The sequence below is a fragment of the Leuresthes tenuis genome, unplaced genomic scaffold (assembly GCF_036924035.1).
Source record: "Leuresthes tenuis unplaced genomic scaffold, fLeuTen1.0.hap1 SCAF_2, whole genome shotgun sequence".
NCBI lineage: Eukaryota > Metazoa > Chordata > Actinopteri > Atheriniformes > Atherinopsidae > Leuresthes > Leuresthes tenuis.
The window spans coordinates 41,391,218-41,413,851 of NW_027325356.1; the positions used below are offsets into that span (position 1 = coordinate 41,391,218).

The 22,634-nt window shown below is 40.3% G+C and overlaps 2 protein-coding genes across 3 annotated transcripts in view; both read left to right on the forward strand.

The window, feature by feature from the left end:
• Positions 1 to 9,826, forward strand: part of ano1a (anoctamin 1, calcium activated chloride channel a) — a 63,354-nt gene extending 53,528 nt beyond the window's left edge. For both annotated transcript variants that reach the window (XM_072381098.1, XM_072381097.1), the window contains 5 exons: positions 1,618 to 1,770; positions 2,730 to 2,782; positions 3,522 to 3,706; positions 3,886 to 3,991; positions 5,720 to 9,826. In XM_072381098.1, coding sequence (XP_072237199.1) covers positions 1,618 to 1,770; positions 2,730 to 2,782; positions 3,522 to 3,706; positions 3,886 to 3,991; positions 5,720 to 5,968 — 746 coding nt within the window. In that variant the 3' untranslated portion in view covers positions 5,969 to 9,826. The remainder of the gene's footprint in view (positions 1 to 1,617; positions 1,771 to 2,729; positions 2,783 to 3,521; positions 3,707 to 3,885; positions 3,992 to 5,719) is intronic.
• A 6,733-nt stretch (positions 9,827 to 16,559) lies between these two features.
• On the forward strand, positions 16,560 to 19,749 carry fadd (Fas (tnfrsf6)-associated via death domain). The gene is made up of 2 exons (XM_072381099.1): positions 16,560 to 16,945; positions 19,292 to 19,749. Exons 1-2 carry the CDS (start codon positions 16,645 to 16,647, stop codon positions 19,558 to 19,560), a joined length of 570 nt encoding a protein of 189 aa, XP_072237200.1. The 5' UTR covers positions 16,560 to 16,644; the 3' UTR covers positions 19,561 to 19,749.
• The last annotated feature ends 2,885 nt before the right edge of the window (positions 19,750 to 22,634 follow it).

The following is a 22,634-nucleotide window of genomic DNA, read 5'->3' on the forward strand; positions in this document are numbered from 1 at the left end:
TTTGCTTCACTTGCATGTTGCAAATTGAACAAAGACTGAATAGTACCTGGAACAAATAGTTACAATACAAAATCCCTTTGAATTGCTTTGTAAAGTCAGTCAGGTGTGACCAAGTATTTGAACACTGAACATCAGAGTCATTTCTCTGAGAGCATTGTTTCACTTAACTTCCAAGAGTATTGATTAAGCTTTTAAAGTAATGTGTATTGACTAAAGCTTTTGCATTACTTCAGTCAATAATTGGATGGAACAAAGTCAACATGTACAGAATGTACATTACATATATAATGACTTTGAAGCTCTGCCAATCGATTAATTTTTTTTATTAAGAATGTCAGCAGCAGGCGCATTTTTCTGATAAATCGCTTGTCCAGTGCTACTCTGCAGGTACAATATGAGACAAAGATGGCCATTGAACACAAAGACAAAACTTTTAACATGCCCTATTTTTTTCTCAAGACAGATGGAGACAAAATATTGCTGAGGAGACAGAATGAAAAATAGACTTTCAATCATTCAGAAAAGACTTGGGTCAATGCTAAATATCCTAACATTTATAGGTATCTCATAACTTGTATGTTTACTTGTCTGGGGCATTTGCCCTAAATATCTAAGGATGGGTATTATTTGATTGGAGTTTTTGAATTATTAAAACAGTGTGATACCCCAGGATATTGGTTTGTGGTACTAAGCCAAATGAAGGAGACTCTTATATTATAGATAACCCCAAAAAATGTTTAAATATGTTATCTGTACCGTCACTGAATGTGTGGCAGGTCACCAATCTGTCACAGGTTCAAATCCAATGAAGTGCAATCTATCAAAGCAGCTGTCTCAGGGAAAAATGGACTGGATTTCAAAGCTCAACCTTATGGAAGCCGCGAACGGCCATGGAAATTTGTTATATGTACTGTAATCTTGTGATAATGACTTATTATTTCAAAGTTGTGAAAAAAAAAACATATTATTTTGTTATCTCGATATAATAAAGATCGTTTTCATGTGATAACAAATTAAATGTGTTTGTCTTGATTTCAACCTACAAGTGCTGCCACGGTACATCTGCTAACCGGAAGCCCGTAAACAAACTAACGTAAAGTGGAACGTACCGGTAGGCTGCAGCTACAGCCAGTGGCTATGGAAGTCGTTCGTGGCAGCTCTTATAGGTTGAAGTTAATTATCACGAGAAAACAATCTTTGTTATGTTGAGATAACGAAATAATCAGGCAGTTTTTTTGTTTGTTTGTTTTTCATAAAGATACAATATTTATCTCAGCTATGTCTAGGTTTATTTGGCCTTCTAAGACAAACTCACCCCAGAATATCTATTGTCTGTTTTGCATTACTTGCTGCTATTTCCACATAATAGCATCTGGTAACAAACAAATCCTATTGTACATATGAAAGGAATGAGGAGTAAATATTAAATAGCTTGGATTTTCCTTATTCATCTTTTCCTTAAGGGTTTACACTCATCTTAGACCAGAAAAAGCATCTGGTAAAAGGTCTTTAAAAGTACATTCTGCTTCATTGTGCTTTACTGTTCACCGTGAGTCTCTTCTAAAGTCTAAGACTGTGTGATGTTTCTAATTGATTTGTCTTGTCATCTCTTATCAGTCATCCAGTTTGGCATGGTGACTCTTTTTGTGGCTTCCTTTCCTCTGGCCCCACTCTTTGCTCTTCTGAATAACATCATCGAAATTCGCCTCGATGCCAAGAAGTTTGTTATGGAGCTGCGTAGGCCAATTGCAGCCAAAGCCAAAGACATTGGTATGTTACCCTCAAATAAATTGAAGAATAAATCCCATAAGTTAAGCTTGGATTCACCTCAGTGTATAGCCTCAGACACAGAAAATACACTTCTTCAGACAAAATAAATAAACCATATTTCATCCATATATGAAAAACAAATACCTGTGGTTATTTGTTTTTCCAAAACATGCCAGTGTAATGACGTTAAAGGCAGTGGCACTTTGACATCAGAGCATCTTTAAGGTTCCAATGTGTTATATTTCAGAAGATTTGCTGGCAGAAATTAAACATAATATTAAAAACCATATTTTCACAAATGCCAACTAACACATATTTTGTTACTCCAGAAAGAGTAACTAACCCTGCAGACTGCATGAGTTCCTCTTCCATGAGGTCTCCTACATTGCACTACCATCTTACTATAGTAGCACAGAACAAGCACTGCCTCACCAGAGGGCCTCTGTAATTTCTCCACAGACATTTGGAATTAGAGGGTGAGGTTGAAGGTATTCATTTTGTTGCAGGCTGCAAATTCAGAGATTAATTTGTCTACATCATCCTACACACTGCTGCTCTACTGCATTGAACATGCATCCAATTTAGTACAGAATAGTTTTCACTTGCCGTTGCATTACATCGTAAAAATTTTGGTTTTAATAGTAATCAAGTAATGGTTGATTGACATGAAGGTGAGCCTAATATTTCTAATAGCCCACCCATAATGTTCCCATAATGCAATGCTTTCTAATTCTTAACCTTGGAACCCCTTGCTCCAACACACCTGATTCAAGTGAATGGGTCATTGCTAGGCTTCTGCAGAGCTTGATGAATGTTATATGAGTTGCCCAATTTATCTGGATCAGGTGTGGGATAACAACAATGGAAAGAGTGTTACTGCAATGTTGTGGTTGATCTTATTTACTGGCCTTCTACAGTATCTGCTTTTACAGCTGAATGACAATTATTCTGATTCTCAGGTATCTGGTACAACCTCTTGAGGGGCCTCAGTAAGGTCGCGGTCATCGTTAATGTAAGTCTTATTTTTTTTCAGTCTTCACAGTTGAACTTTCAAAACATGTCAGATCTAGTCTAGAAACAGCTCTGCAGTGACAAGGGTGCCCATGATTTTCAAAAGTGAATAATCGGCACAAATCTCGAGCTGCTGGAAGCCACTGCCTATTATATTTCTGTAAGCACCAGCATCACATCATCCTGTACTAATTCCACATAAGCAAGAGGAAGTTTTTAAATAGTTCAGTATGCACATTAGTAGCAGCAAGGCTTTGAAGTTAGTTGATCTGTGTGATCTGAAATGAACCACATTTTCACAGTTTGGAAAAGTATACTGCAGGGAATATAAGATTGTAAGCATATATTATGTTACCACACATCAACAAGACTCCATAAAACTATGCTGATGAAGAACAGGTTTGAATGTATTGTACACATGAAAATGAAACCATTCTGGGTAAAATTTGTTGAGGTCCTGAGGGAAGATTTCGATTTCCGAGTAAATTGCCATGCAATACATCATGAATTTTACAATGACTAGCAACTGTTAATGATTATTTATGCTGCAAAATATTTTCTCGTTCAAGAATTATTCAAGTATTATTAGATTCAATTCAATACATCATGAGAAGACATAGTTTAACCTGAAATGACCTCATTAAACCACTGATCGTGCTTTGAAGGGCCACTTGCCCTCTAAAAAAATCAGAGACTCAGGTCATAAAGACTGTAAACTGACGAGCAGTTATCCTCCCCAGGCTTTTGTCATTGCCTTCACCTCTGACTTCATCCCTCGGCTGGTTTATCAGTACACATACAGCCCTGATGGCACCCTGCACGGCTTTGTCAATCACACTCTGTCATATTTCAACGTCAGTGACTTTGAGCCTGGGACAGCACCTCTGCAGCCAATGCACCTTGGCTACAAGGTTGAAATCTGCAGGTAAGATTTCATTTTACTAGATTAACTTAGTAAGTTTACTGTGAACTAAGTCAAAGAAGCATGTTGATTTTAAATAAGTGTTGATGACTTTCATTTTCATGTGAACTACTGAAAATACAGAAATTGTGAAGCATCACATGAAATCTATTATGTCAAGGCTCTGTTGTTTCTGTATCTAGATTTAAGGACTACAGAGAGCCTCCATGGTCCAGCTCACCTTATGAACTATCCAAGGAATTCTGGGCCATTCTGGCTGTTCGCCTCGGCTTTGTTATTGTTTTTCAGGTTTGAAACAACACACAGATATTAATATCAAAGAACCCATGTTTTATGCATTGGCATGCTTTCAAACAGGCACACTTTTGTCATGTGTATTAGTCACTCATATTTAATACATTTATATCCTTTAAGTGAAAAATAACTTGAAAATATTAGCAAGGACTTTTTGGATTTAAGTGTGATAACACTTTATAGAGGGACATAGGTTTCAGCAACTGAATTACCATGAAATGAACTGGAAACAGAAAATTGGTCAGTTTGCAGCCCTAATTCATGGTTATTACATAGAAACTAATTTGTACAGGTAACAGGTTGCATTAACAAATATCCATTTTTTTTATAACTTTGGAACTTACAATGTTTGGCCATAAGGGATTAATTTTGGTTCTATGATATGGAAACTCTCAGTTTGAACTTCTTTCATACTAAACGTTGCTGCTTGTAACCCAAAATATTTTTAAAACATCATCTGATATTAATTATTGAGTCATTAGCTCATCCATGTTGCCATGCTACCATTTTTATCAAAATATTTCACAAATTTAAGCATCTTATTGTTAGCAAGTTACAATATTAATACTAAATTATTGCTATACAATAAGAATTATTTTGCCTATGACTGTTACCCCTAATGGACCTATTGTTACTACTAGGCATGACAATTATATATAATAATTACATACAATAATATAATATTCATATTACAATACTATTACCATCTTATTACAGACATGTAATGTAAACTGCTATCTAAAATTATTTTTAAGTAATAAAACATGTTGTTGCTCAGTTTTATCCACTCCGAAGTTAAAATGCTGCAGTGTTACTTGGTCTGATTGATGGTATTTGTGAAGGAGGGGGATTTTGCCACTATGACCTTACCCATGAGTTTCTGAATAACCACTTTAAAAACTTGTATTTGGAGCTTAACCATTTCTATCTTGGTTTTGGTGGGGTCATAAATTATCATGTGGGTAAAAGCTAGAGCTAGAAACAGTAAATTAAAATCTGATTTAATAGAAATGTCTCTCTTTGAGACACAATATATTGAGAATATATTCAGAGAGACCATGTGCACTAATGACATCACAGTGACTTGTGGGATAAATTTAATTTGACTTTGTAATTTTCAAGAAAAGTTGACACTGTTTTCAATTAAATTCAATTCGGTTTTATTTATATCGCACCAAATCACAATAAATGTCATCTTAAGGCTCTTCAGTTCACTTCAAGTCAATTATAATCCAACTGTACTCACTGTACAGTTGTACTGCAATCATTATCTATTCACATTCATTAAAATCTGAATTGCTCGTTTTCATGCAATGTCAATTAAAAAAATAAAGAAAAGAAAAAAATGTCTAGCTAACAAAACCAACAAATTGCATTGAAACTTCTCTTAGATTTAATCCCCCGTCCTGAGTATGCGTAAGGCGACGGTGAGAAAAAAAACACCCTTTTAACAGGAAGAAACCTCCAGCATAACCAGATGCAAGAATGGCGGCCTTTTGCCTCGACCAGTTGGTTCATGGGAGTCTGTTGGAACCTCTTTTTTAATCCAACACCTAGCAAACAGTCATTGATATTATACGCAGAGACACGCCGGCATTTGCTTAATTTTTCAGAGCTGTTTACACACAGAGTGACCGGTAGGTTATGATGGTTAACACTGGCTGCTCTTTAGCATAAGCTTTTTTCCATTGATAAGCAATCAGTTAACTCTGTCCCATACAGAACGTGGTGATGCTTATGAGTGACTTTGTGGATTGGCTGATCCCCGACATTCCCAAGGACATCAGTCTCCAGATCCACAAAGAGAAGATCCTCATGGTGGAGCTCTTTATGAAGGAAGAACAGGGTAAAAGGATAGCAGCACGGGACAACCACAGCCAGGACAACTGCATCAAACCCTCATCAGCCCCTCATCAGAGCCCACAACAGCCTCGTTCACGGCCTGTTACCCATGCTAGAGCTGGCTGGTGAAGGCTAAAATATTCAGTAGTAACACATGGTCAGTATCTAATCTTTAGCAAAGCTTTTACTGTGTTAAAGTCATTTTAGAATGTTTGCCGGACATTTGACATATTCATATTCAAAGCCTCTTCTCCAAACCTGAGATGGTACAGACAATTTATGTCCTTAGCCATTAACCAAAATTTAACAAGTACGTGGACAGTTTCCCGTGGAAGCCGAGAGCGGCCGTGGATTATTATGATTTACTTTTATGCACTTTTATCTCGTGATAACAGCTTATTATTTTGTTATCTCAACATAACAAAGATCGTTTTCTCGTGATAACGAATTAATTTATTATGGGTTCGTCTTGATTTCAACCTACAAGAGCTGCCACGCACGGCTTCCGTAGGCACTGGCTGTAGCTGTAGCCTAGTGCTAAGTTACACTTTACGTTAGTTTGTTTACTTGACTGGGTTTGTTTAGGGGCTACCGGTTAGCACATGAGAGGCTGACAAACTCTCATCTATCCAGCTGCTTCAGCTAAGGTAAACGAACAGAAAACGATCTTTGTTATATCGAGATAACGAGATAATAAGTCGTTATCACGAGATAACAGTGCATAAAAAATAGAGATAAAAAACCCATGGCCGTTCTCGGCTTCCGTAGTTTCCTGACATTGAATAATCATATCATATCACTATTTATTTGATGTATTGGAAAGAAAAAAAACATTAGCTTTTTAGAAGGATCAAATTCAGAATTGGAAGCTATGCCAACCTCCACCTGCAGCCTCACATGAGTGATATTTTACCTGCTACTTCTCCCAAGGGACTTTAATGCAGCTTATGTAAAAGCCAACCTTCATGAATCCGTCCAGATGCTCCTCCTAACATGTGTTTTCTCTTCAAATCTTATTGTTGAGATTCAACACAGGGGGAGACTTACTAACATCAATGTTCTAAGCTTTGAAAGGCCTTTTTATTTTTTGCACAATTCTGTACATTTGTGGGAATTATTGATGCTTCATTTTCTATATAATAAGCAACATGGCCTGATACATGTGCTTTGTTTTTGGGATAAACGGCAGGTTTTGGAAGACCTTTTGTGTCAAATTTCCTGTTCATTTGTAAAATGAGCACTATATTGCTCTTTGTCATATTTTATACATTTTAAGTACAATCAAACAGCCTAACAGTGCTCAGTAGTATAATTTCTGGAAGCACAAGTCACATTATTCATTCTAATTAACTGGAATCCTTAAAGCTGCAAGATTTAAGATTCAAGTATTATCATTTAATGTTGTCTTGTTCCACGCCACCTTGCTGATATCATGTAGATGCCTCGTTTACCCTTTCTAAACTCAGGTATTGGGTATGGGCGACAATTAGAAAGTGAGACATTGAAAAATGATAATTAGTTTTAAAAGCTTAATTACCTGTTATTGTTCCAGCAGAAGAGCAAGTTTATGATATCTACTGTACATAAAACTATCATGATCATTTTTGCAGTTATTGAACTACCTTAAACAACATGAGCTGTCATCATGAGCGCCTCAGACCCGTTCTGTGGCTCAGACAAGAAACAGCAAATATATATGTGGTTCATTCATTTGAATATTTTTAAAGAGCTAATTGCTAACTTTATTAGAGTACTTTTATAGGTTTAATTTAGCCTTCTTTTTTTTAGAAAACAGTGGCTTGCTGAGTGAAATGAGGTGTCACAAGGGAGTTTGTGCAACACTTTGAAGTGTGCATTTGCAAGTGCACTATTCGAAGATGTTGGAGGAAATTGCAAGATTTGAAAAGACTTAATGTTTGTTTGAGGTGGTTTTTGTTTTTTTTTTAAAATGAGGCTGGAATGCATGAGGAGAGATGGACGTAAATTTAGCAAAAAAGATCTATTATAGTGAATATTTAACTCAGCTGTTTCTGCTTAAAGGGAATGAATACAGGTTGGGGGGGATCCTCAATACCACTCCATTTTCTCTTTCATATGTTGACCAAGCAACTGGTTTTGTTTCCTCTTCTTTAGTGTTTTGTTTTCAGTTCATGACTTCTACTTCCTTAACTTTATCACAACCGTGCATAATTATGTGCACACCACCACCTTCTGGTGAGACTACACAACATAGTTTACTGGGTCTGCCCAACTTTATGTACATTTGCTAATTATGTTCTTAATTGATTTTTGTAATACTTCCATATTTAGCTTGATACCTGCTTGTCAACTATATGAAAATCCTGTTATTATGGTCTGTTGTTAATTCTTGGAAAATGTTGAACAACATGACACTGTATGAATGCTGAAGTTATTCATTCTTGTGAATATGAGCATCTATTTTCAGTTGGGGGCCACTGCCTCTGGTAATGCAGGTTGATTCTCTTTATTCACACAAACAATTTGGAGCACAAAATGGAGCAAATTATTTAACCCACCAGTGGAAATTATTGTCTTATGCAGCTTTAAAGAGCCCAGAAGAACTGGAATTCAATACAGCAGTTCAGAGGTGCCTAGATAATCAGCTTTACAGATCAGGAGATTGTGTCTTGTTATGTTCAACATCAGAAAAGCTGTTAGAATGACTGTGATACATGAATCTTCCCTCTCAATGCCACTTTCTAATATTAAAGGACTCAGTGGAAAGAGTAGGAATTTCTTGATGTCTCTGAAATAGCGTTGCAACAATATATAATTTTATGTATTTATGGTATGAAAATTGATAATTGTCATACCTTTTATTTTTTTGTCCATGATATTGGTTTAATCCAAACAGGCTCATTGTTTCACAAGATAATAATAACCTTGCAACCTTACTTTGAAAAGCACTAGTGTGGTACTTGATGGCCTGTAGGTTATTGAGACAGACTCTCTGCCTTATACTGTCCCTGCTGTGCCAGGGGATCACACAATAAATGATTATCATCTGAACTATGACTGACCTTTTAGGAGTGTCCATCTACTAGTTTTCATGCAAAGAAACACCATGTACCAGTAAATCCTGGCAAAGCAACACTTTTTCAACTGTATGTTGCCTTATTTTACCATGTAAATCACTTGGCATTTTCTTATAGATACATTTGTTTGGCTTTTTGTCCTCAAAGACTGAATAATGTTTTCTTTTTTATATTTAAAAACTGCAAGAATATACGTGGGAGTGACTGGATATCACACTAAAGAATTAAAGTGTAATATAGATAGAAATGTACAGTCAACAGTGTCGGATCGAACCCCTGTTGATAGATTCAATCACTCCCAATTTAAGCCCTCGGCTCAGACTGACAGAATGTATAATTCCATTTATGTTCATTTTTGGTGATGTATGCTAACTTTGAGGACAAAATGTATATGTTTTTTGTACCTAAATGACAATGCATTTATCATATTAATGGGACTTTAACCACCCAGAAACTTTTACAAAGACCATGATAAATCATAATGTATAGTCATTATTTTTAAATCAATATTTGAACAATTCGAAACAATGTAATTGGACCTTCTTTACTGTATTTGAAAAGACTCCTGGGTTGTGACAAAAAAACTGCACATTCATTTTACAAAATAAGTGTCCTGTTAATACTGCCTGCGTATATTACAGGTCGCCTCAGAGCCTGTTTAAGCACAAAATACTTTTTTCTCCAAATCTCTTATAACCTGCTGTTACATGTGAAGACCTTTGTAAGATGTCCTCTCTAGTTGTCTATCTTCAACTTTAATGAGATACTTCAAATTGTGACATGCATCCAACTATTCTAAATTTAGTCAAAGCACATTTTGCAACATGAGTGAGTGTATCTGCATGTATAATCAATTAGTCTGTTTCTGAGATGTTGTCCTTTTTTATGTTCTAATTGTATATTATCTACAAATAAACCAGAGTTGAACTGCCACAGGTGGAAATGTTTTTGGAAAATTCTTGCTTCTCAGTTTGTTTGGATACTTTAAATAACTGAAATGATTAATGATTTTTCAGCGATTTTGAAAAGTCAGACTCTACAGAGTATACAGTTTTTGTGATTTTCCTGAAGGTACAAATGTTATCTTGTAATTCATGTCGTGATAGTCTCCTGTCCCTGTGGAGTTGAACATTTCCACCAGTTTTAGTATCTACATGGAAATCCACACGACACAAACTAATCACTCTATCCTTACTACCTTTTTGTCAACTATACAAAGGAGGTTGTAGAGCAGTGATTCTCAAAGGGTGGTACGGGCTCCCTCTAGTGGTACACCAAATAATCACTGACATAAATATAAATAAAATACATTTAAAACATGGAATTCTATCAAATATTAGAATGGATGAAAATATATTATCAACCGATGGCAAGAAAATGAAAAGAGATACAAATTAAGTTAAGCCTTTTAAAAAGTTTGCAAGTACTTCTGGGTAGCAGTATGTAGCGTTTGAAACTGCCGTTGACATCAACAGTTATTTAAGGTAGCTCTTACAGGCAAGAAGTGGAGGTTCTTAATAATGAAGACGTCTAAACTACTGTCGTGGCTTCGGTCTGCCAAGGGAAGTGTGGACCAGGAGAGAGCAAGAACTGAAGAGGACGAGTGTGGGCAGGGTGCAGGTGCACACAGCGGCTACTTTAGTGGTGCCAGTGAAGCCCCCAGAGCAGCCCCCAGCGAAGTCCCCAGAGCAGCCCCCAATGAAGCCCACAGAGTAGCCCGCAATGAAGTCCACAGAGCAGCCCCCAGAGCAGCCCCCAGCGAAGTCCCCAGAGCAGCCCCCAATGAAGCCCACAGAGTAGCCCGCAATGAAGTCCACAGAGCAGCCCCCAGAGCAGCCCCCAGCGAAGTCCCCAGAGCAGCCCCCAATGAAGCCCCCAGAGTAGCCCGCAATGAAGCCCCCAGAGCAGCCCCCAGCGAAGCCCCCAGAGCAGCCCCCAGCGAAGCTCCCAGAATAGCCCCCAATGAAGCCCCCACAGCGCCTGCGAGCAACAACAACCGGCACAAACCAGTGAGGAGGTGTGAAGAAAACTATACCAAATTTGGATTTATTTGGAGCAGCAGACAGGAAGAGCCCAGGCCGCAGTATGTGGCGACGTTTTGAGCAATGAATGCATGAAACTATCACATCTCAAACGGCATCTTGCAACCAAACACAGGGCACTTAACGATAAACCATCATTTCTTTTTACGAAAATGTGATGAACTGACGCAGTCAAAGTCCACCATTCAGTCCTATGGTACACCCATAGCCAAAGCACAGGAAGCTTCATATCGTGCCAACCTCCAGATCACCAGGACAGGTGTCGTGCCGAAAGGTGATTGTTTGCCAGAATCTGATTTCCGTCCGCAGAGGCGCACACAGCAGCCCGTTGAACGGTAGCGCAAAACCGTCTGCTTTTCTCTGGATTAAACGCTCATAATATGCAGATGCACACAACTGTATTGTAATGTAGGCCTAATTATAGCAAAGACGTGTCTTCGAAAGTTTAACGTTTATCACATAACGGCAACTACGTGATAGACATGTCTCCATGTGATTGGTGTGTCTGATGGCTTTGTGCAAAAATTGATTGCTCCTTCCTTGTATCTTAAAGATGTTTTATGCCTCAAAATGACTTCATATAAGAATTGCGAGGTTCCAAATTAACCAGTAATGGCATGAAATCATCTACATCAAAGTTGTAGGAATGACAATCTGCGAGGACTTCTAAAATACAATATAATTTTGCTCGAATGCAAAGCTAGCAAAATCTTTGTGCTATTTCAATTACTTGTTTTTTGACAGAAAATGTTATAAATAAAGTTAATAAATGGATATAATCATTTATTAACTTGAGGGTGTCATACATTCAAATTTGTTTTAATTTGATGGGGTTTTTTTTATTTATAAAGATATTTCAAGTTTTAAAAATGGTAGAATATTCAGCTGATCATTTAACCTTGTTACAACCCGGCTCTAGGACTGTAACCAAGAACGGGAGGGAAGACGAGGTTGCAACAAAAGTAACAAATTTAATAATGAAGAGAAGGCAAAAGATCAGTATCAGTAATCAGAAGTGTAGGAGTGTATGGATGCGCCTGTGCGTGTGTGAGTGTGCGAAACAAAAACAAAACAAAAGAACAAAGCTGCGCCGTGGCATTCCGCTCAGTCGTAGTCTATGCTTCAACGTCATTTCGACGTCATAGTTACTCGATGTTGACCCCTCCGCCGTAGCCTGACGTGCACCTCCAAACAATTCTAACGACACGTCGCATGGACGCGGGCCGTAAGGGCTGTGATTGGTCCGATCAGAACGTAATTTCCGGCAGTTGCCTTTTCCGGGTTTAATGGCTGTACACGGCGAAGAAGCTCGTTGACATTCGAAATTATCTAAAGTGCATTTGTTCATCAAGGTTGTAAATTCACACCAGTGTAAATTCACACACTCCCGTTCCCAGCCTCGGCCGGTCGTACAGACCCCCCCAGCAAACGTCTTCTCTGTCGCCTGCGCTTCAACATTTGCAATCTAAGCATTTGTTCTTCAATATTGATGAGCTCCAACTGCAAATACAGCTGCTCTACCTCGGTTGCAATTATTTACTGTTGTTAACTGTGACTGGAAAAAAAAAGCAAGGATTCGGCTATAACCCCTGAAACCACACAAACACACAGCCACACCTCTCTACCAGCATGGCGAATTGCAGAGTGTTACCTCGACGCAGAACTTCGAATGCTTAATGAAGACATCACGTCGACATTGTCGACGTTCTGGAAGACTATAAATCTATCTTCAGATGGCGTGCATAGAAAAGGACATCGAGCCAGTGTTCAGCCAGCGTGGGAATAAATATGCTCCACCGGGCCCAGGTGTAGTGCATTCACCGATGACAGTTCCGCCTCCGCTGAACCTGGAAGACACAGCAGAGACCAACCAACAACCAGCCGAAAACATCCTGACATAGAGGGCGGGGCCGTCACACTAAATAAATCATATGTATACCTCTTTTAGCTACCTTTACAATTAACATGTGAGTTTTACAATGTATTTCAGTATTTTACAGTTATCCTTATTTGTGAAGTTTTATGAGTTTTGTGAGTTCTTATGACTGTATGTAAATCTGTAGCAGACAGGAGCCTGCCCATAAAATTTTCAGCCTCAACATTTTAAGTTTGCAAATGGAGTTAGTATATATAGTTTGTGGAGTTTGTGGATGCAGGGAAGTTTGCCCTTTGCCCTGTGGAGAGTCCAGAGGAGGTTCTTTTGGATGGACCTGAAGAGGACGGGGTGGTAGGCGGGTCTGAGAAGGACGGAGTGGTAGGCGGGTCTGAGGAGGACAAGATGGTAGGAGGGTCTTAGGAGGACGGGGTGGTAGGCGGGTCTGAGGAGGACGGGGTGGTAGGCGGGTCTTAGGAGGACGGAGTGGTAGGCGGGTCTTAGGAGGACGGGGTGGTAGGCGGGTCTGAGGAGGACGGGGTGGTAGGCGGGTCTGGGGAGGACAAGATGGTAGGCGGGTCTTAGGAGGACGGGGTGGTAGGCGGGTCTGAGGAGGACGGGGTGGTAGGCGGGTCTGAGGAGGACAAGATGGTAGGAGGGTCTTAGGAGGACGGGGTGGTAGGCGGGTCTGAGGAGGACGGGGTGGTAGGCGGGTCTGGGGAGGACAAGATGGTAGGCGGGTTTTTTGTGTCGCCATTTCCTGTTTTATTTTGAAATATTAACTTCCCTCTCGTTTCAGGTACCTTGCCCTTTCTCTTGTGTCAAATGTCTGATTGTGTTTCCACCTGTTCCCCATGCTCCCTCGTGTGTTCAAATAGTCTGCATTTCCCTCTGTCCTGTGCCAGTGTGTCGCAACTCTTGAGTTCTTCACCCTCACGCCTTGAAACCCACAAGTTATTTCCAAGCCTTAAATCCCAGTGCCTGTAGTCGAGTCACTCTCCTGCAGAGTAATTTTTCATAGCCTGATTTTCGTTCCTCCGTTTTTGGAGAGATTTTTTGTTGTTAAACTTTCATAGAAACCTCTGCTAGTGGAGCGCTTTGATTTAAGAACTTCTTTTGTTTATGTCCGCCTCACTGAAGGACAGCGAGAGAGTTAGTTTGTAATCTGTTATGGCCTTTCTGTTTTCCTCCTAGAGTGGAGAAAGCTTTGTTTGATCATTTTCATAGCCGCACTCTCCTCATGTGTAGTTATTGAGGAGAGCACATCAGGAGTTTCACAGCCATTGATTTGCTCTGTTCAGGAACTTCTCCTGTGGTTGTGTACCAATAAAAACACCTTGTTCTGAAACTCCCTGCATCTGTGTCCTGTGTTCATCTGGGCCTTGTCACTAATATACACATTGTTCATTGTTTATTTAACATACAAAGTGCAACTCACCCTGTATTCTTCAGGAATCTCGCTGGGGTATGTTGCCTCTCTTCCAAACATAAAAAAACGGTGAGAATGTTGTTGTGACTTGGCGCTTAGTCCTGAGTCCAAACAAGACTGCAACCAAGTACTTATCCCACTCATCTAGCCTCTCCTGTACCAATTTCGACAGTGCCCTAGAAAAAAGGTAAAATTATAGAGCACTTTTAAAGTTTTAAATACTGTTTATTTTATAACAAACAATATTTCAAAGCGATACTTATCACGTTATAAACGACATACCTCTGGATGGTCCCGTTCATCCTCACCACCAATCCATTCGTCTGGGGATGGTAGGGAGAGCAAAAGGCTTCTGTGGATTCCCTGTATCTTGCATACATTTCTGTTGACCTGTATTAGGAATAAATAAAGACAGCAAATTAAATGTAGTTATAGATAGAATAAGACGCGACTTAGTTGTTCAATGAGTTTGGCATAAATAATAGAGCATATTTTATGCCCAGATCGCGAAGCCGCTTTTTAGCTGGGTTAAACTAACGTCGCTTCTCCCTCACAGCAGCACTGCAGTCGGGATAAATATAAATCCAAGTTCCTTTGAATACAAACTCCTTATTCTCCCGGGCAAGACGAAGTATCTTTAGTTTGTCCTGGAAGTTTAAAAACTTCCCCAAAATCGGTCTTGGTCCCACTCTGGAATCATGACGTTTGGAAATACTGTGAGCACTTTCTACCGCCAGCGGCGTGGGAAAAAAAAAGATCATGGCCAAAGAGTTGAGTGAGAAGCTGACCGACAAAGATTATTTCGACGAAAATGACATTGCTGGACTGTAGAGAATCCTGGGGGGATAGTTCCATCTATTAAGAAAGACTTCATTTGTTCAAAGAGACAAGGCTCCATGATGAAATCAAGTGCGTCTATCATCCAATGCATGCACTGTCAATTAAGAGGGTCTGTTAATTGATGAAGTGTGCTGTGTGCACAGTAGATGCATGTGCAGCCTGCATGCCTTAAAGGGGCCAATGCCATGCATAAATATCATTTCTACACTGGCCAAATATTGTTTCAAGCTCCTGGTGTTGAACTGAAAGGGGTGTTCTGCCTCAAAATTACTTCATATCACCCATCAGTAATATGTATTCACTACTTGTAAATTGTGTCAAGGGCGAGTGTGAGGTGTAAAATGAGGTGGTCACATATGATGCTTCCGGGTAAAGACCAGTCATTTTGAGGCAGAAAACATCTTTAAGTTACAAGAAAAGAGCTGAAATACATTTTTGGCAAAAGCCCATTTTCTGTTGTAATGGTCCTATAAAATAATTCCAAGCTGTCCTGTGAGCTCAGATCTTTAAATTATGAAGCTCATGAATGAGATCAAGTCATATTTAAGCAGAATTAACCTCTCAATAAATGTATTTGGCCTTCAATAATTTTTTGACAGGTGAAAATACTTATTTTGTGTTGTAATGGTCCTTTAAAAGAATTCCAATCTGTCCTGTGAGCTCTAGTGTTTATATTATTAAGCTTATGAATGAGATCTAGTCATATTTAGACAGAAATATCCTTTGAGTAACTATACTATGCCTTCAATCAGTTTTTGGCAGGTGAAAACTGATTGAAAACTGCAAAACACATCCAAACATGGGAAGCAAATGCTATGTAAGGCCCAGATCAGATAAAAAACAATGCAGAGTCACGAAGATCATTGCAAAAGTTATCATACCATGGAAAACCCACTAATAAATCATATTCATGATAGTCTAATTTCCAAAGCCATCAGACACACCAATCACAAAACGTTAAACTTTCGAAGACACATGTCTTTGCTATAATTGGGCCTACATTACAATACAGTTGTGAGCATCTGCATATTATGACCGTTTAATCCAGAGAAAAGCAGACGGTTTTGCGCTACCGTTCAACGGGCTGCCGTGCGCGCTCCCGCGGGCGGAAATCAGATTCTGGCAGACAATCACTTTTTGGCACGACACCTGTCAGCCGCACACAATCTGCGAACAGTTGTGTTTAGCTTTAGCCAAAGAGATGACGCAGCTCATGTGGGGAGAGAAAGCTGCCAGAGAGTTAAACTTGGTGCTACTTTCAAATGACACCGTGTCAAGGAGAATAAAAGACATGGCTGGCGATGTTAAAAAGAACATTAAGAACAGCCATTAGCAGTCTGCTCATTATATTAAATATGGAAACAACGGCGCACAGTGACTGCTAGCCCGCCTTCTCAATTTGTTGTCTGAAGTTAAGACTGCATAAAAACTCCCACAGTGAGGGGACACCTTCCAGACCAAAGCGCGGAAGTGGAAGTGAAAGTTAAAGTAAAAGTGACGCGACGCGACGCGTGTTCATGTTGAACATCGTTAGCGTTTCCGTGGATGTTTCGTCTAAATGAGCCATGAGCGCTCAGCAGTTTAACGCTGTTCTGTTGGACATTTCTACTCAGTTGAACGCTGATAATCTGGACAACATCAAGTTCCTGGTTCGAGAGGTGATCGGGAAAAGAGAGCTAGAAAAGATCGAAACTGGGCGCAAGCTGTTTCTGGCTCTGACGGAGAGAGGCAAATTAGCAGCCGACGACACGGACTATCTGTCCGACCTTCTCAGGCAAATTCAACGGCACGACCTTTCAGATAAACTAAAGAGCTTTGAGAGCCAGTTTGGACCTGTCGACAATGACTTGGACGGCACGGAGAAAGGTAACGTTGAAGCCTGTCTGAGGGCCTGCTTCACCCAGCAGCCCAAACCTTCTGCCTTCCTCGGTTTTCCTCGAACAGAAAACTGTTAACTCTTACTAGAACCACATCTAAGTAGTCGAATAGAAAATAAGTATACAGTGTTAAGCCGAGGAATGGATTTTTGATGTCCAGTGAATTGTTAAACCACGTTCTATAAGCGTGGATCCAGCAGCTAAAAGGCTTCTGAGCACCACCGGGTAGGAAGGAAATAATCATTTCCCCCTTGTGTATTCAATGATTCTTTAAAAGCCGACTTCTTACTCCCTGTCTTGTTATCTTTAGTTTTCATATGGAAATGCTGTGAATAAAGACTGAATATGATGATGAAGATTCTCAGTCATCCAGGTCACGGTAATCATAAGAGCTGGAAGAAGGGCAACTGGACTTGTTCTTCGGTCTTGAAGACGTTTCACCTCTCATCCAAAAGGCTTCTTCAGTTCGCCACTAGATGGTGGGGCGTATCAGCTGATAAGCAGACGGTCACCTCCCCAGATAGACAGGAACTGCTGGGAAGGTGATGCCTGAGACCACCACCTCTGTTCAAAGATGTTTTCCCAGTGTAACACCGATGGCTTCCTCGACTCCTCTCTCAACCCATCTGTCTTCTCTGTCCAGGATGTGCTCAGTACTGTCCTCAAAGTGTCCATTTTCCTTGAGATGTAGGTGCACTGTTGAGTCTTGACCTGAATAGCTGGCTGACCAAAACTCGCCCTTTCAGGCAGGTAGACGGTCCAGAAGTACATGTGCTGTGGACCCTCTCTGCTCATCAGCTGATACGCCCCACCATCTAGTCCAGAACTGAAGAAACCTTTCAGATGAGCGACGAAACGTCTTCAATATTCAAGAAGAAGTCCAGTTGCTTTCATTCAAGCTCTTATGGAAGACCGAATGGTTTCTGCAGCATCTGTGTCAGTCTAAGTCGTAGTTTCTGCTTTAACGTCGACGTGGACCCCCCCGCCGTAGCCTGACGTGCACCTCCAAAAAACTCTACTACACATCATGTAGCCAGAAGGGCTGTGATTGGTCCACTCAGAACGTAATTTCCTGCAGTTGCTTTTCCCGGCCTCGGCCGGTCGTACAGACCCCCCCCCCCCCGCAAACGTCTTCTCTGGGGCCTGCGCTTCAACATTTGCATTTTAAGCATTTGTTCTTCATACTGATGAGCTCCAGCTGCAAATACAGCTGCTCCACCTCGGTTGCCATTGGTTACTGCTGTTAACTGTGACCGGAAGACAAAGCAAGGATTCGGCTGAAACCACACAAACACACAGCCACACCCCCTACTGGGGGCTGCAGGAACTGCAGAGCAACATGTTACCTCCACGCAGAACTTCGAATGGCGTCATGTCGACGAGGTCAACGCTACGGGGGAGTATAAACCAGGACTTATTTGGTGTAGACTATGCAACTATCCTCGTGCACTTAAATACACATGGGTGGCATTCATCATTTTCGCAGGTCGTTTACACACTTTTTCCGAAGTTAAGAGCATTTGTTGAATCTGATGAGGTGTGTTCGTATGAAACCTTACGAAAAAAGTGAGAGAAATTTAGAATTGGAAGACGAAAATATTCTTGCATGAGGCCCATTGTTTTTAAATTTGTCTAATAGAAATAAAATATTTAATTCTTTCCTGATATCAGATCAACGGAAAACATGAAATACCACAATGTGCTTTCAAGATGATTTTTTTTTGGTTTTTTTAATGGTTCATCTGGTAGACTATGGGTCAGACTCTGAGAACAGTATATATTTGTTGTTGTGGTCCTGTAAAATAAGACGATATTCTGCTCTGGATTCTTTTAATTTTTTCTCCGTTTGATTTAAGCTTTTGTTTTGGTGTCAATGACGCAGACAGGAAGTTGGACTTGTGAAACGCAAGAAAGTCCGGTGGGTTTTCAAAATAAAACTACTTTCTGCGAGCGTAATGCCTCTGACTCGCTCCCAGTAGATAAAAATCACAGCACAATCAAAAAGAACACGGACCCTTTGTGTTTTGGTTGCTAATAATCTGGGGGGGTAAACTTTGTCCCCACCGAGAATAACCGGGGGGGGCTTCTCCCTGCCGTTTTGCCGAAGTTTTATATGGAGTCCAAAATTTTGGTTAACAAGCCCTGTCGGGTGCTGTGCTGAGTTGATGATCTGATACCTGCTAATCGCCATTGAGTCATGCAGTTAAAGACTTTAGTGTTTTTTGTGTGTGTGTGTGTGTATATATATATATATATAATGAATAAAATGTTTTAAAATTGTCTCAGAAAATGTGGAATGCTGTGCCTTAATTCTTAACATATGTTTCTCCCTCAGCTAAACTGAACGATGCAATGGAGGTGATTGCAGCAAATTTGGGAAAGAACTGGCGTAAACTGGGCCGCAGGCTATGTGTGAGCGAGGTCAAGCTTGAATCCATCTCCAGAAGACATCCTACGGATCTAGAAGAAACGGCAGTGGAGCTATTGAAGGAGTGGAGGAAAAGTCGAGGAGCTGAGGCTCGAACGGAAGAGCTGATAAAAGCTTTGAGGGACTGTCAGTTCAATCTGACTGCTGACAAAGTGGAGGACAGACTAAAAAATTAGAGATAATGATACAGATTTCCAGATCAGATTAGACTGAGAATAATCATGAAAATAAAAATCACAGCTGTAATGTTATTAAATCACCCATCAAGAAGGTTATTCATAGCTGTAGCCTGCATGATGATGCAGAAAATCATCTTCGTTGTGATGAATGACTGGTCCTTGAACCTGCTTGTCAGCTAATGATCACCAGGATTCACGTTTAATCTGAAATTTGTTTTTGCATTATTATTACTTTAAACATTATTAGAAACTTATTTGTTTTAAAGTCTTCAAAATAAATACTTTCATGTGAGCTGATTTGCTTTTTATATCAAACTTGTATGCGACTGTTGTATGATTTAAGAAAAAAAAAAAAAGTATTGTGGGTATTTACAATTGTATTTTTAACTTTGTAACGTTGATGTCTCACCCTGTGCTTAGGGGTGTATACTTCCTTTTACAGTGAAATACAGTGAAAGGTTAGGTTAAAATCTTTGATTTTGATAGAGATTATTCAGAACTCTGGGGATGCTTTATCAGGCCACTGTTGTGTATATATATATATATATATATATATATATATATGTAATAGAGCTGAACCGGACCGGGGGACAAGGAAAGAAGAAGAGGAAACAGAACAAAAATAGAAACAAAAACCAGACAACCAGCTGCTACACCTGTAAAAACAAAACAGACGACAATCCATGGCCTCTGAGGGGAATCCAGCCTTAGAACCACCAGGAGCACCTGAAAGCAGACAAGCAGAGAAAAAACAAACACACAAACAAACAAAAACAAGCACAAGTAGCAGCAATCGCATACAACACAGGTGTGGATAGATGACCTCAAACCACAGGATAATACATCAACTGCTTAGCGAGCATGCTACTGGACTAATGAATGTGTGTGTGTGTGTGTGTGCGTGAGAACATGCAACACCCATGGCACAGGATCTACATGGTAACCGTGCTTAGTTATGAGTGTATAAGTGTACAGGGCCACGATCCACAGCCCCCCCCAGCAATCAGAAGCAGGCAGAGAGGGCCACAAGACCCAGGCCACCAGCAGCCCCCACGGAGCACAGAACCCAGGAAGCCCACCGCAGGGACAACCACGCATCCACCCAGAAGACTGCAGAGGAAGCCCCCGGACAGAGCCCCCATAAGCATAGGGCAGAGGCCCCCAGAGAGCCAGGGGCAACAGCCCACCGACCCCGCCAGGCCCCAGCCGCCCAGACATGGGCCGTGCACTGGACCCGGGCCCCGGGAGCCCGAGCGCCCCCAAACCCCCCGGCAGAGGCCCCACCCCACCGAGCAGCAACCAGGAAGCAGGGGTGTGGGAAGAGGACCCCTCCCCTCACCCTTCTGGCTCTTCAATATTTTCTAATAGTGAGCGATTAAAATTGAGGGGCAGCCAAACTTGTAGGACTGGGAGCGCGGCCCTCTGGGCAGCCTACATACCCAAAGAGCCCCGCCCACCAGATGCCACTCAGTGTAACCACCCCCCAAGACCTAAAGTGTGTGTGTGAGTGTGTTTGATAAGTATTAATCTCTAAGGTGTAATTAAAACAGTGGTGGGGAACTGCAGAGTGCAGCCAAGGGGACCACCTACGTGGCCCCATCCACTACACGCCACCGAACACACACGCCCCCAAAACCCTTCATGTGTGAGTGTGTGCTGTGTACAGGAGCCAGAAGGGAGAGGGGTATGGGGATATACACCGGATAAATCTGCCTCCCATTTTGAGGATGCTAGAGACATTGTGTCATCTATCTTAGACAATAATTTATAAATTTTTGATAGCAGTTTTGGGGTGCAGATGCTTAGAAATTCTGCTACCCTAATGGGGAGTTGTAAGTCTGGTTGGTGGAGGATATATTTCTTTGTTATTATAGACTTAAGTTGTTGATATTCTAGGAATTTATTGCTGCCTATCTCGTGTTGTGATATGAGCTCATCAAATGAGATACAATTTCCATTTTGGATTATATGTTCCAGATATTTGATTCTTTTGATCTTCCACAGAGTAAAGTTTTGCAGGATGTCAGGATTGTTCCAGATGGGTGTAAGCTTACATGGAACAAGTGAAGACTTTGTTATTTTAAGAAATTCCCACCAGGCTGTCAGAGAGGTGCTGATGTTAATGCTTTTGAAACATTTGGGGCATTTTACGTTTTGACTAATAAGCGGCAGGTCGAAGATTTCCAGATTATCACACAATGCTTGTTCTATATTTATCCATGGTTCATCTAATGGGTTAGGTTTAAACCATTTTGATATATATTGTAACCTATTGGCTAAGAAATAGTGCTGAACATTAGGTTCCTGTTTTCGGTTGGTAATTTTGGAAGGTTGATATTACTAAGAAACTGATCTATGTTACTGTCTGATGGATCATTTTGTGATGAATATAAGGTTTTATAGAAGTCCCTAAAAGCATTGTTGATTACATCGGGGTCATGGGTGATATTTCCTTCTGAGTCTTTAACAGAAGTGATTGTTGTTTTCTCTTTCTTTCTCTTTAGTTGGTTAGCTAGGAACCTTCCAGATTTATTGCCGTGCTCAAAGCTCTCCAAGCGAAGTCTTTGTATCAGAAACTGTGTTTGTTTATCAATAATTTCATTTAATTCAAGTTTAGCTTTTCTTAGTTCATTCAGTATGTGTTCCTCTTTAGAGGTACTGTAGGCAGCTTCTAATGATTTAATCCTGAGTTCTAAATCTGATATCCTTGAACTGTCCCTCTTTTTCTTATTTGATGAAAAAGATTATTTTGCTTAAAATTACTGCTTTTCCTGCTTCCCAGAGAACACAAGCTGACATTCCTGGCAGGTCATTATTTTCTAAATATACAGACCATTCCCTTTTGAAATAATTAATAAAATCGGGGTCTTTTAGTAATGATGTATTAAATCTCCAATTCCTAGCTGGTGGTGTAACTCTGTTATTCTTCAGTGTGATAGAAACTGGAGCGTGATCACTGATAGTGATGGGGTGGATTTTGGTGTCTGGAATATCCCTCATCAAGGAACTGCTAACTAAGAAATAATCTATTCTTGAATATGAGTGGTGTACCGGTGAGAAGAAGGTGTATT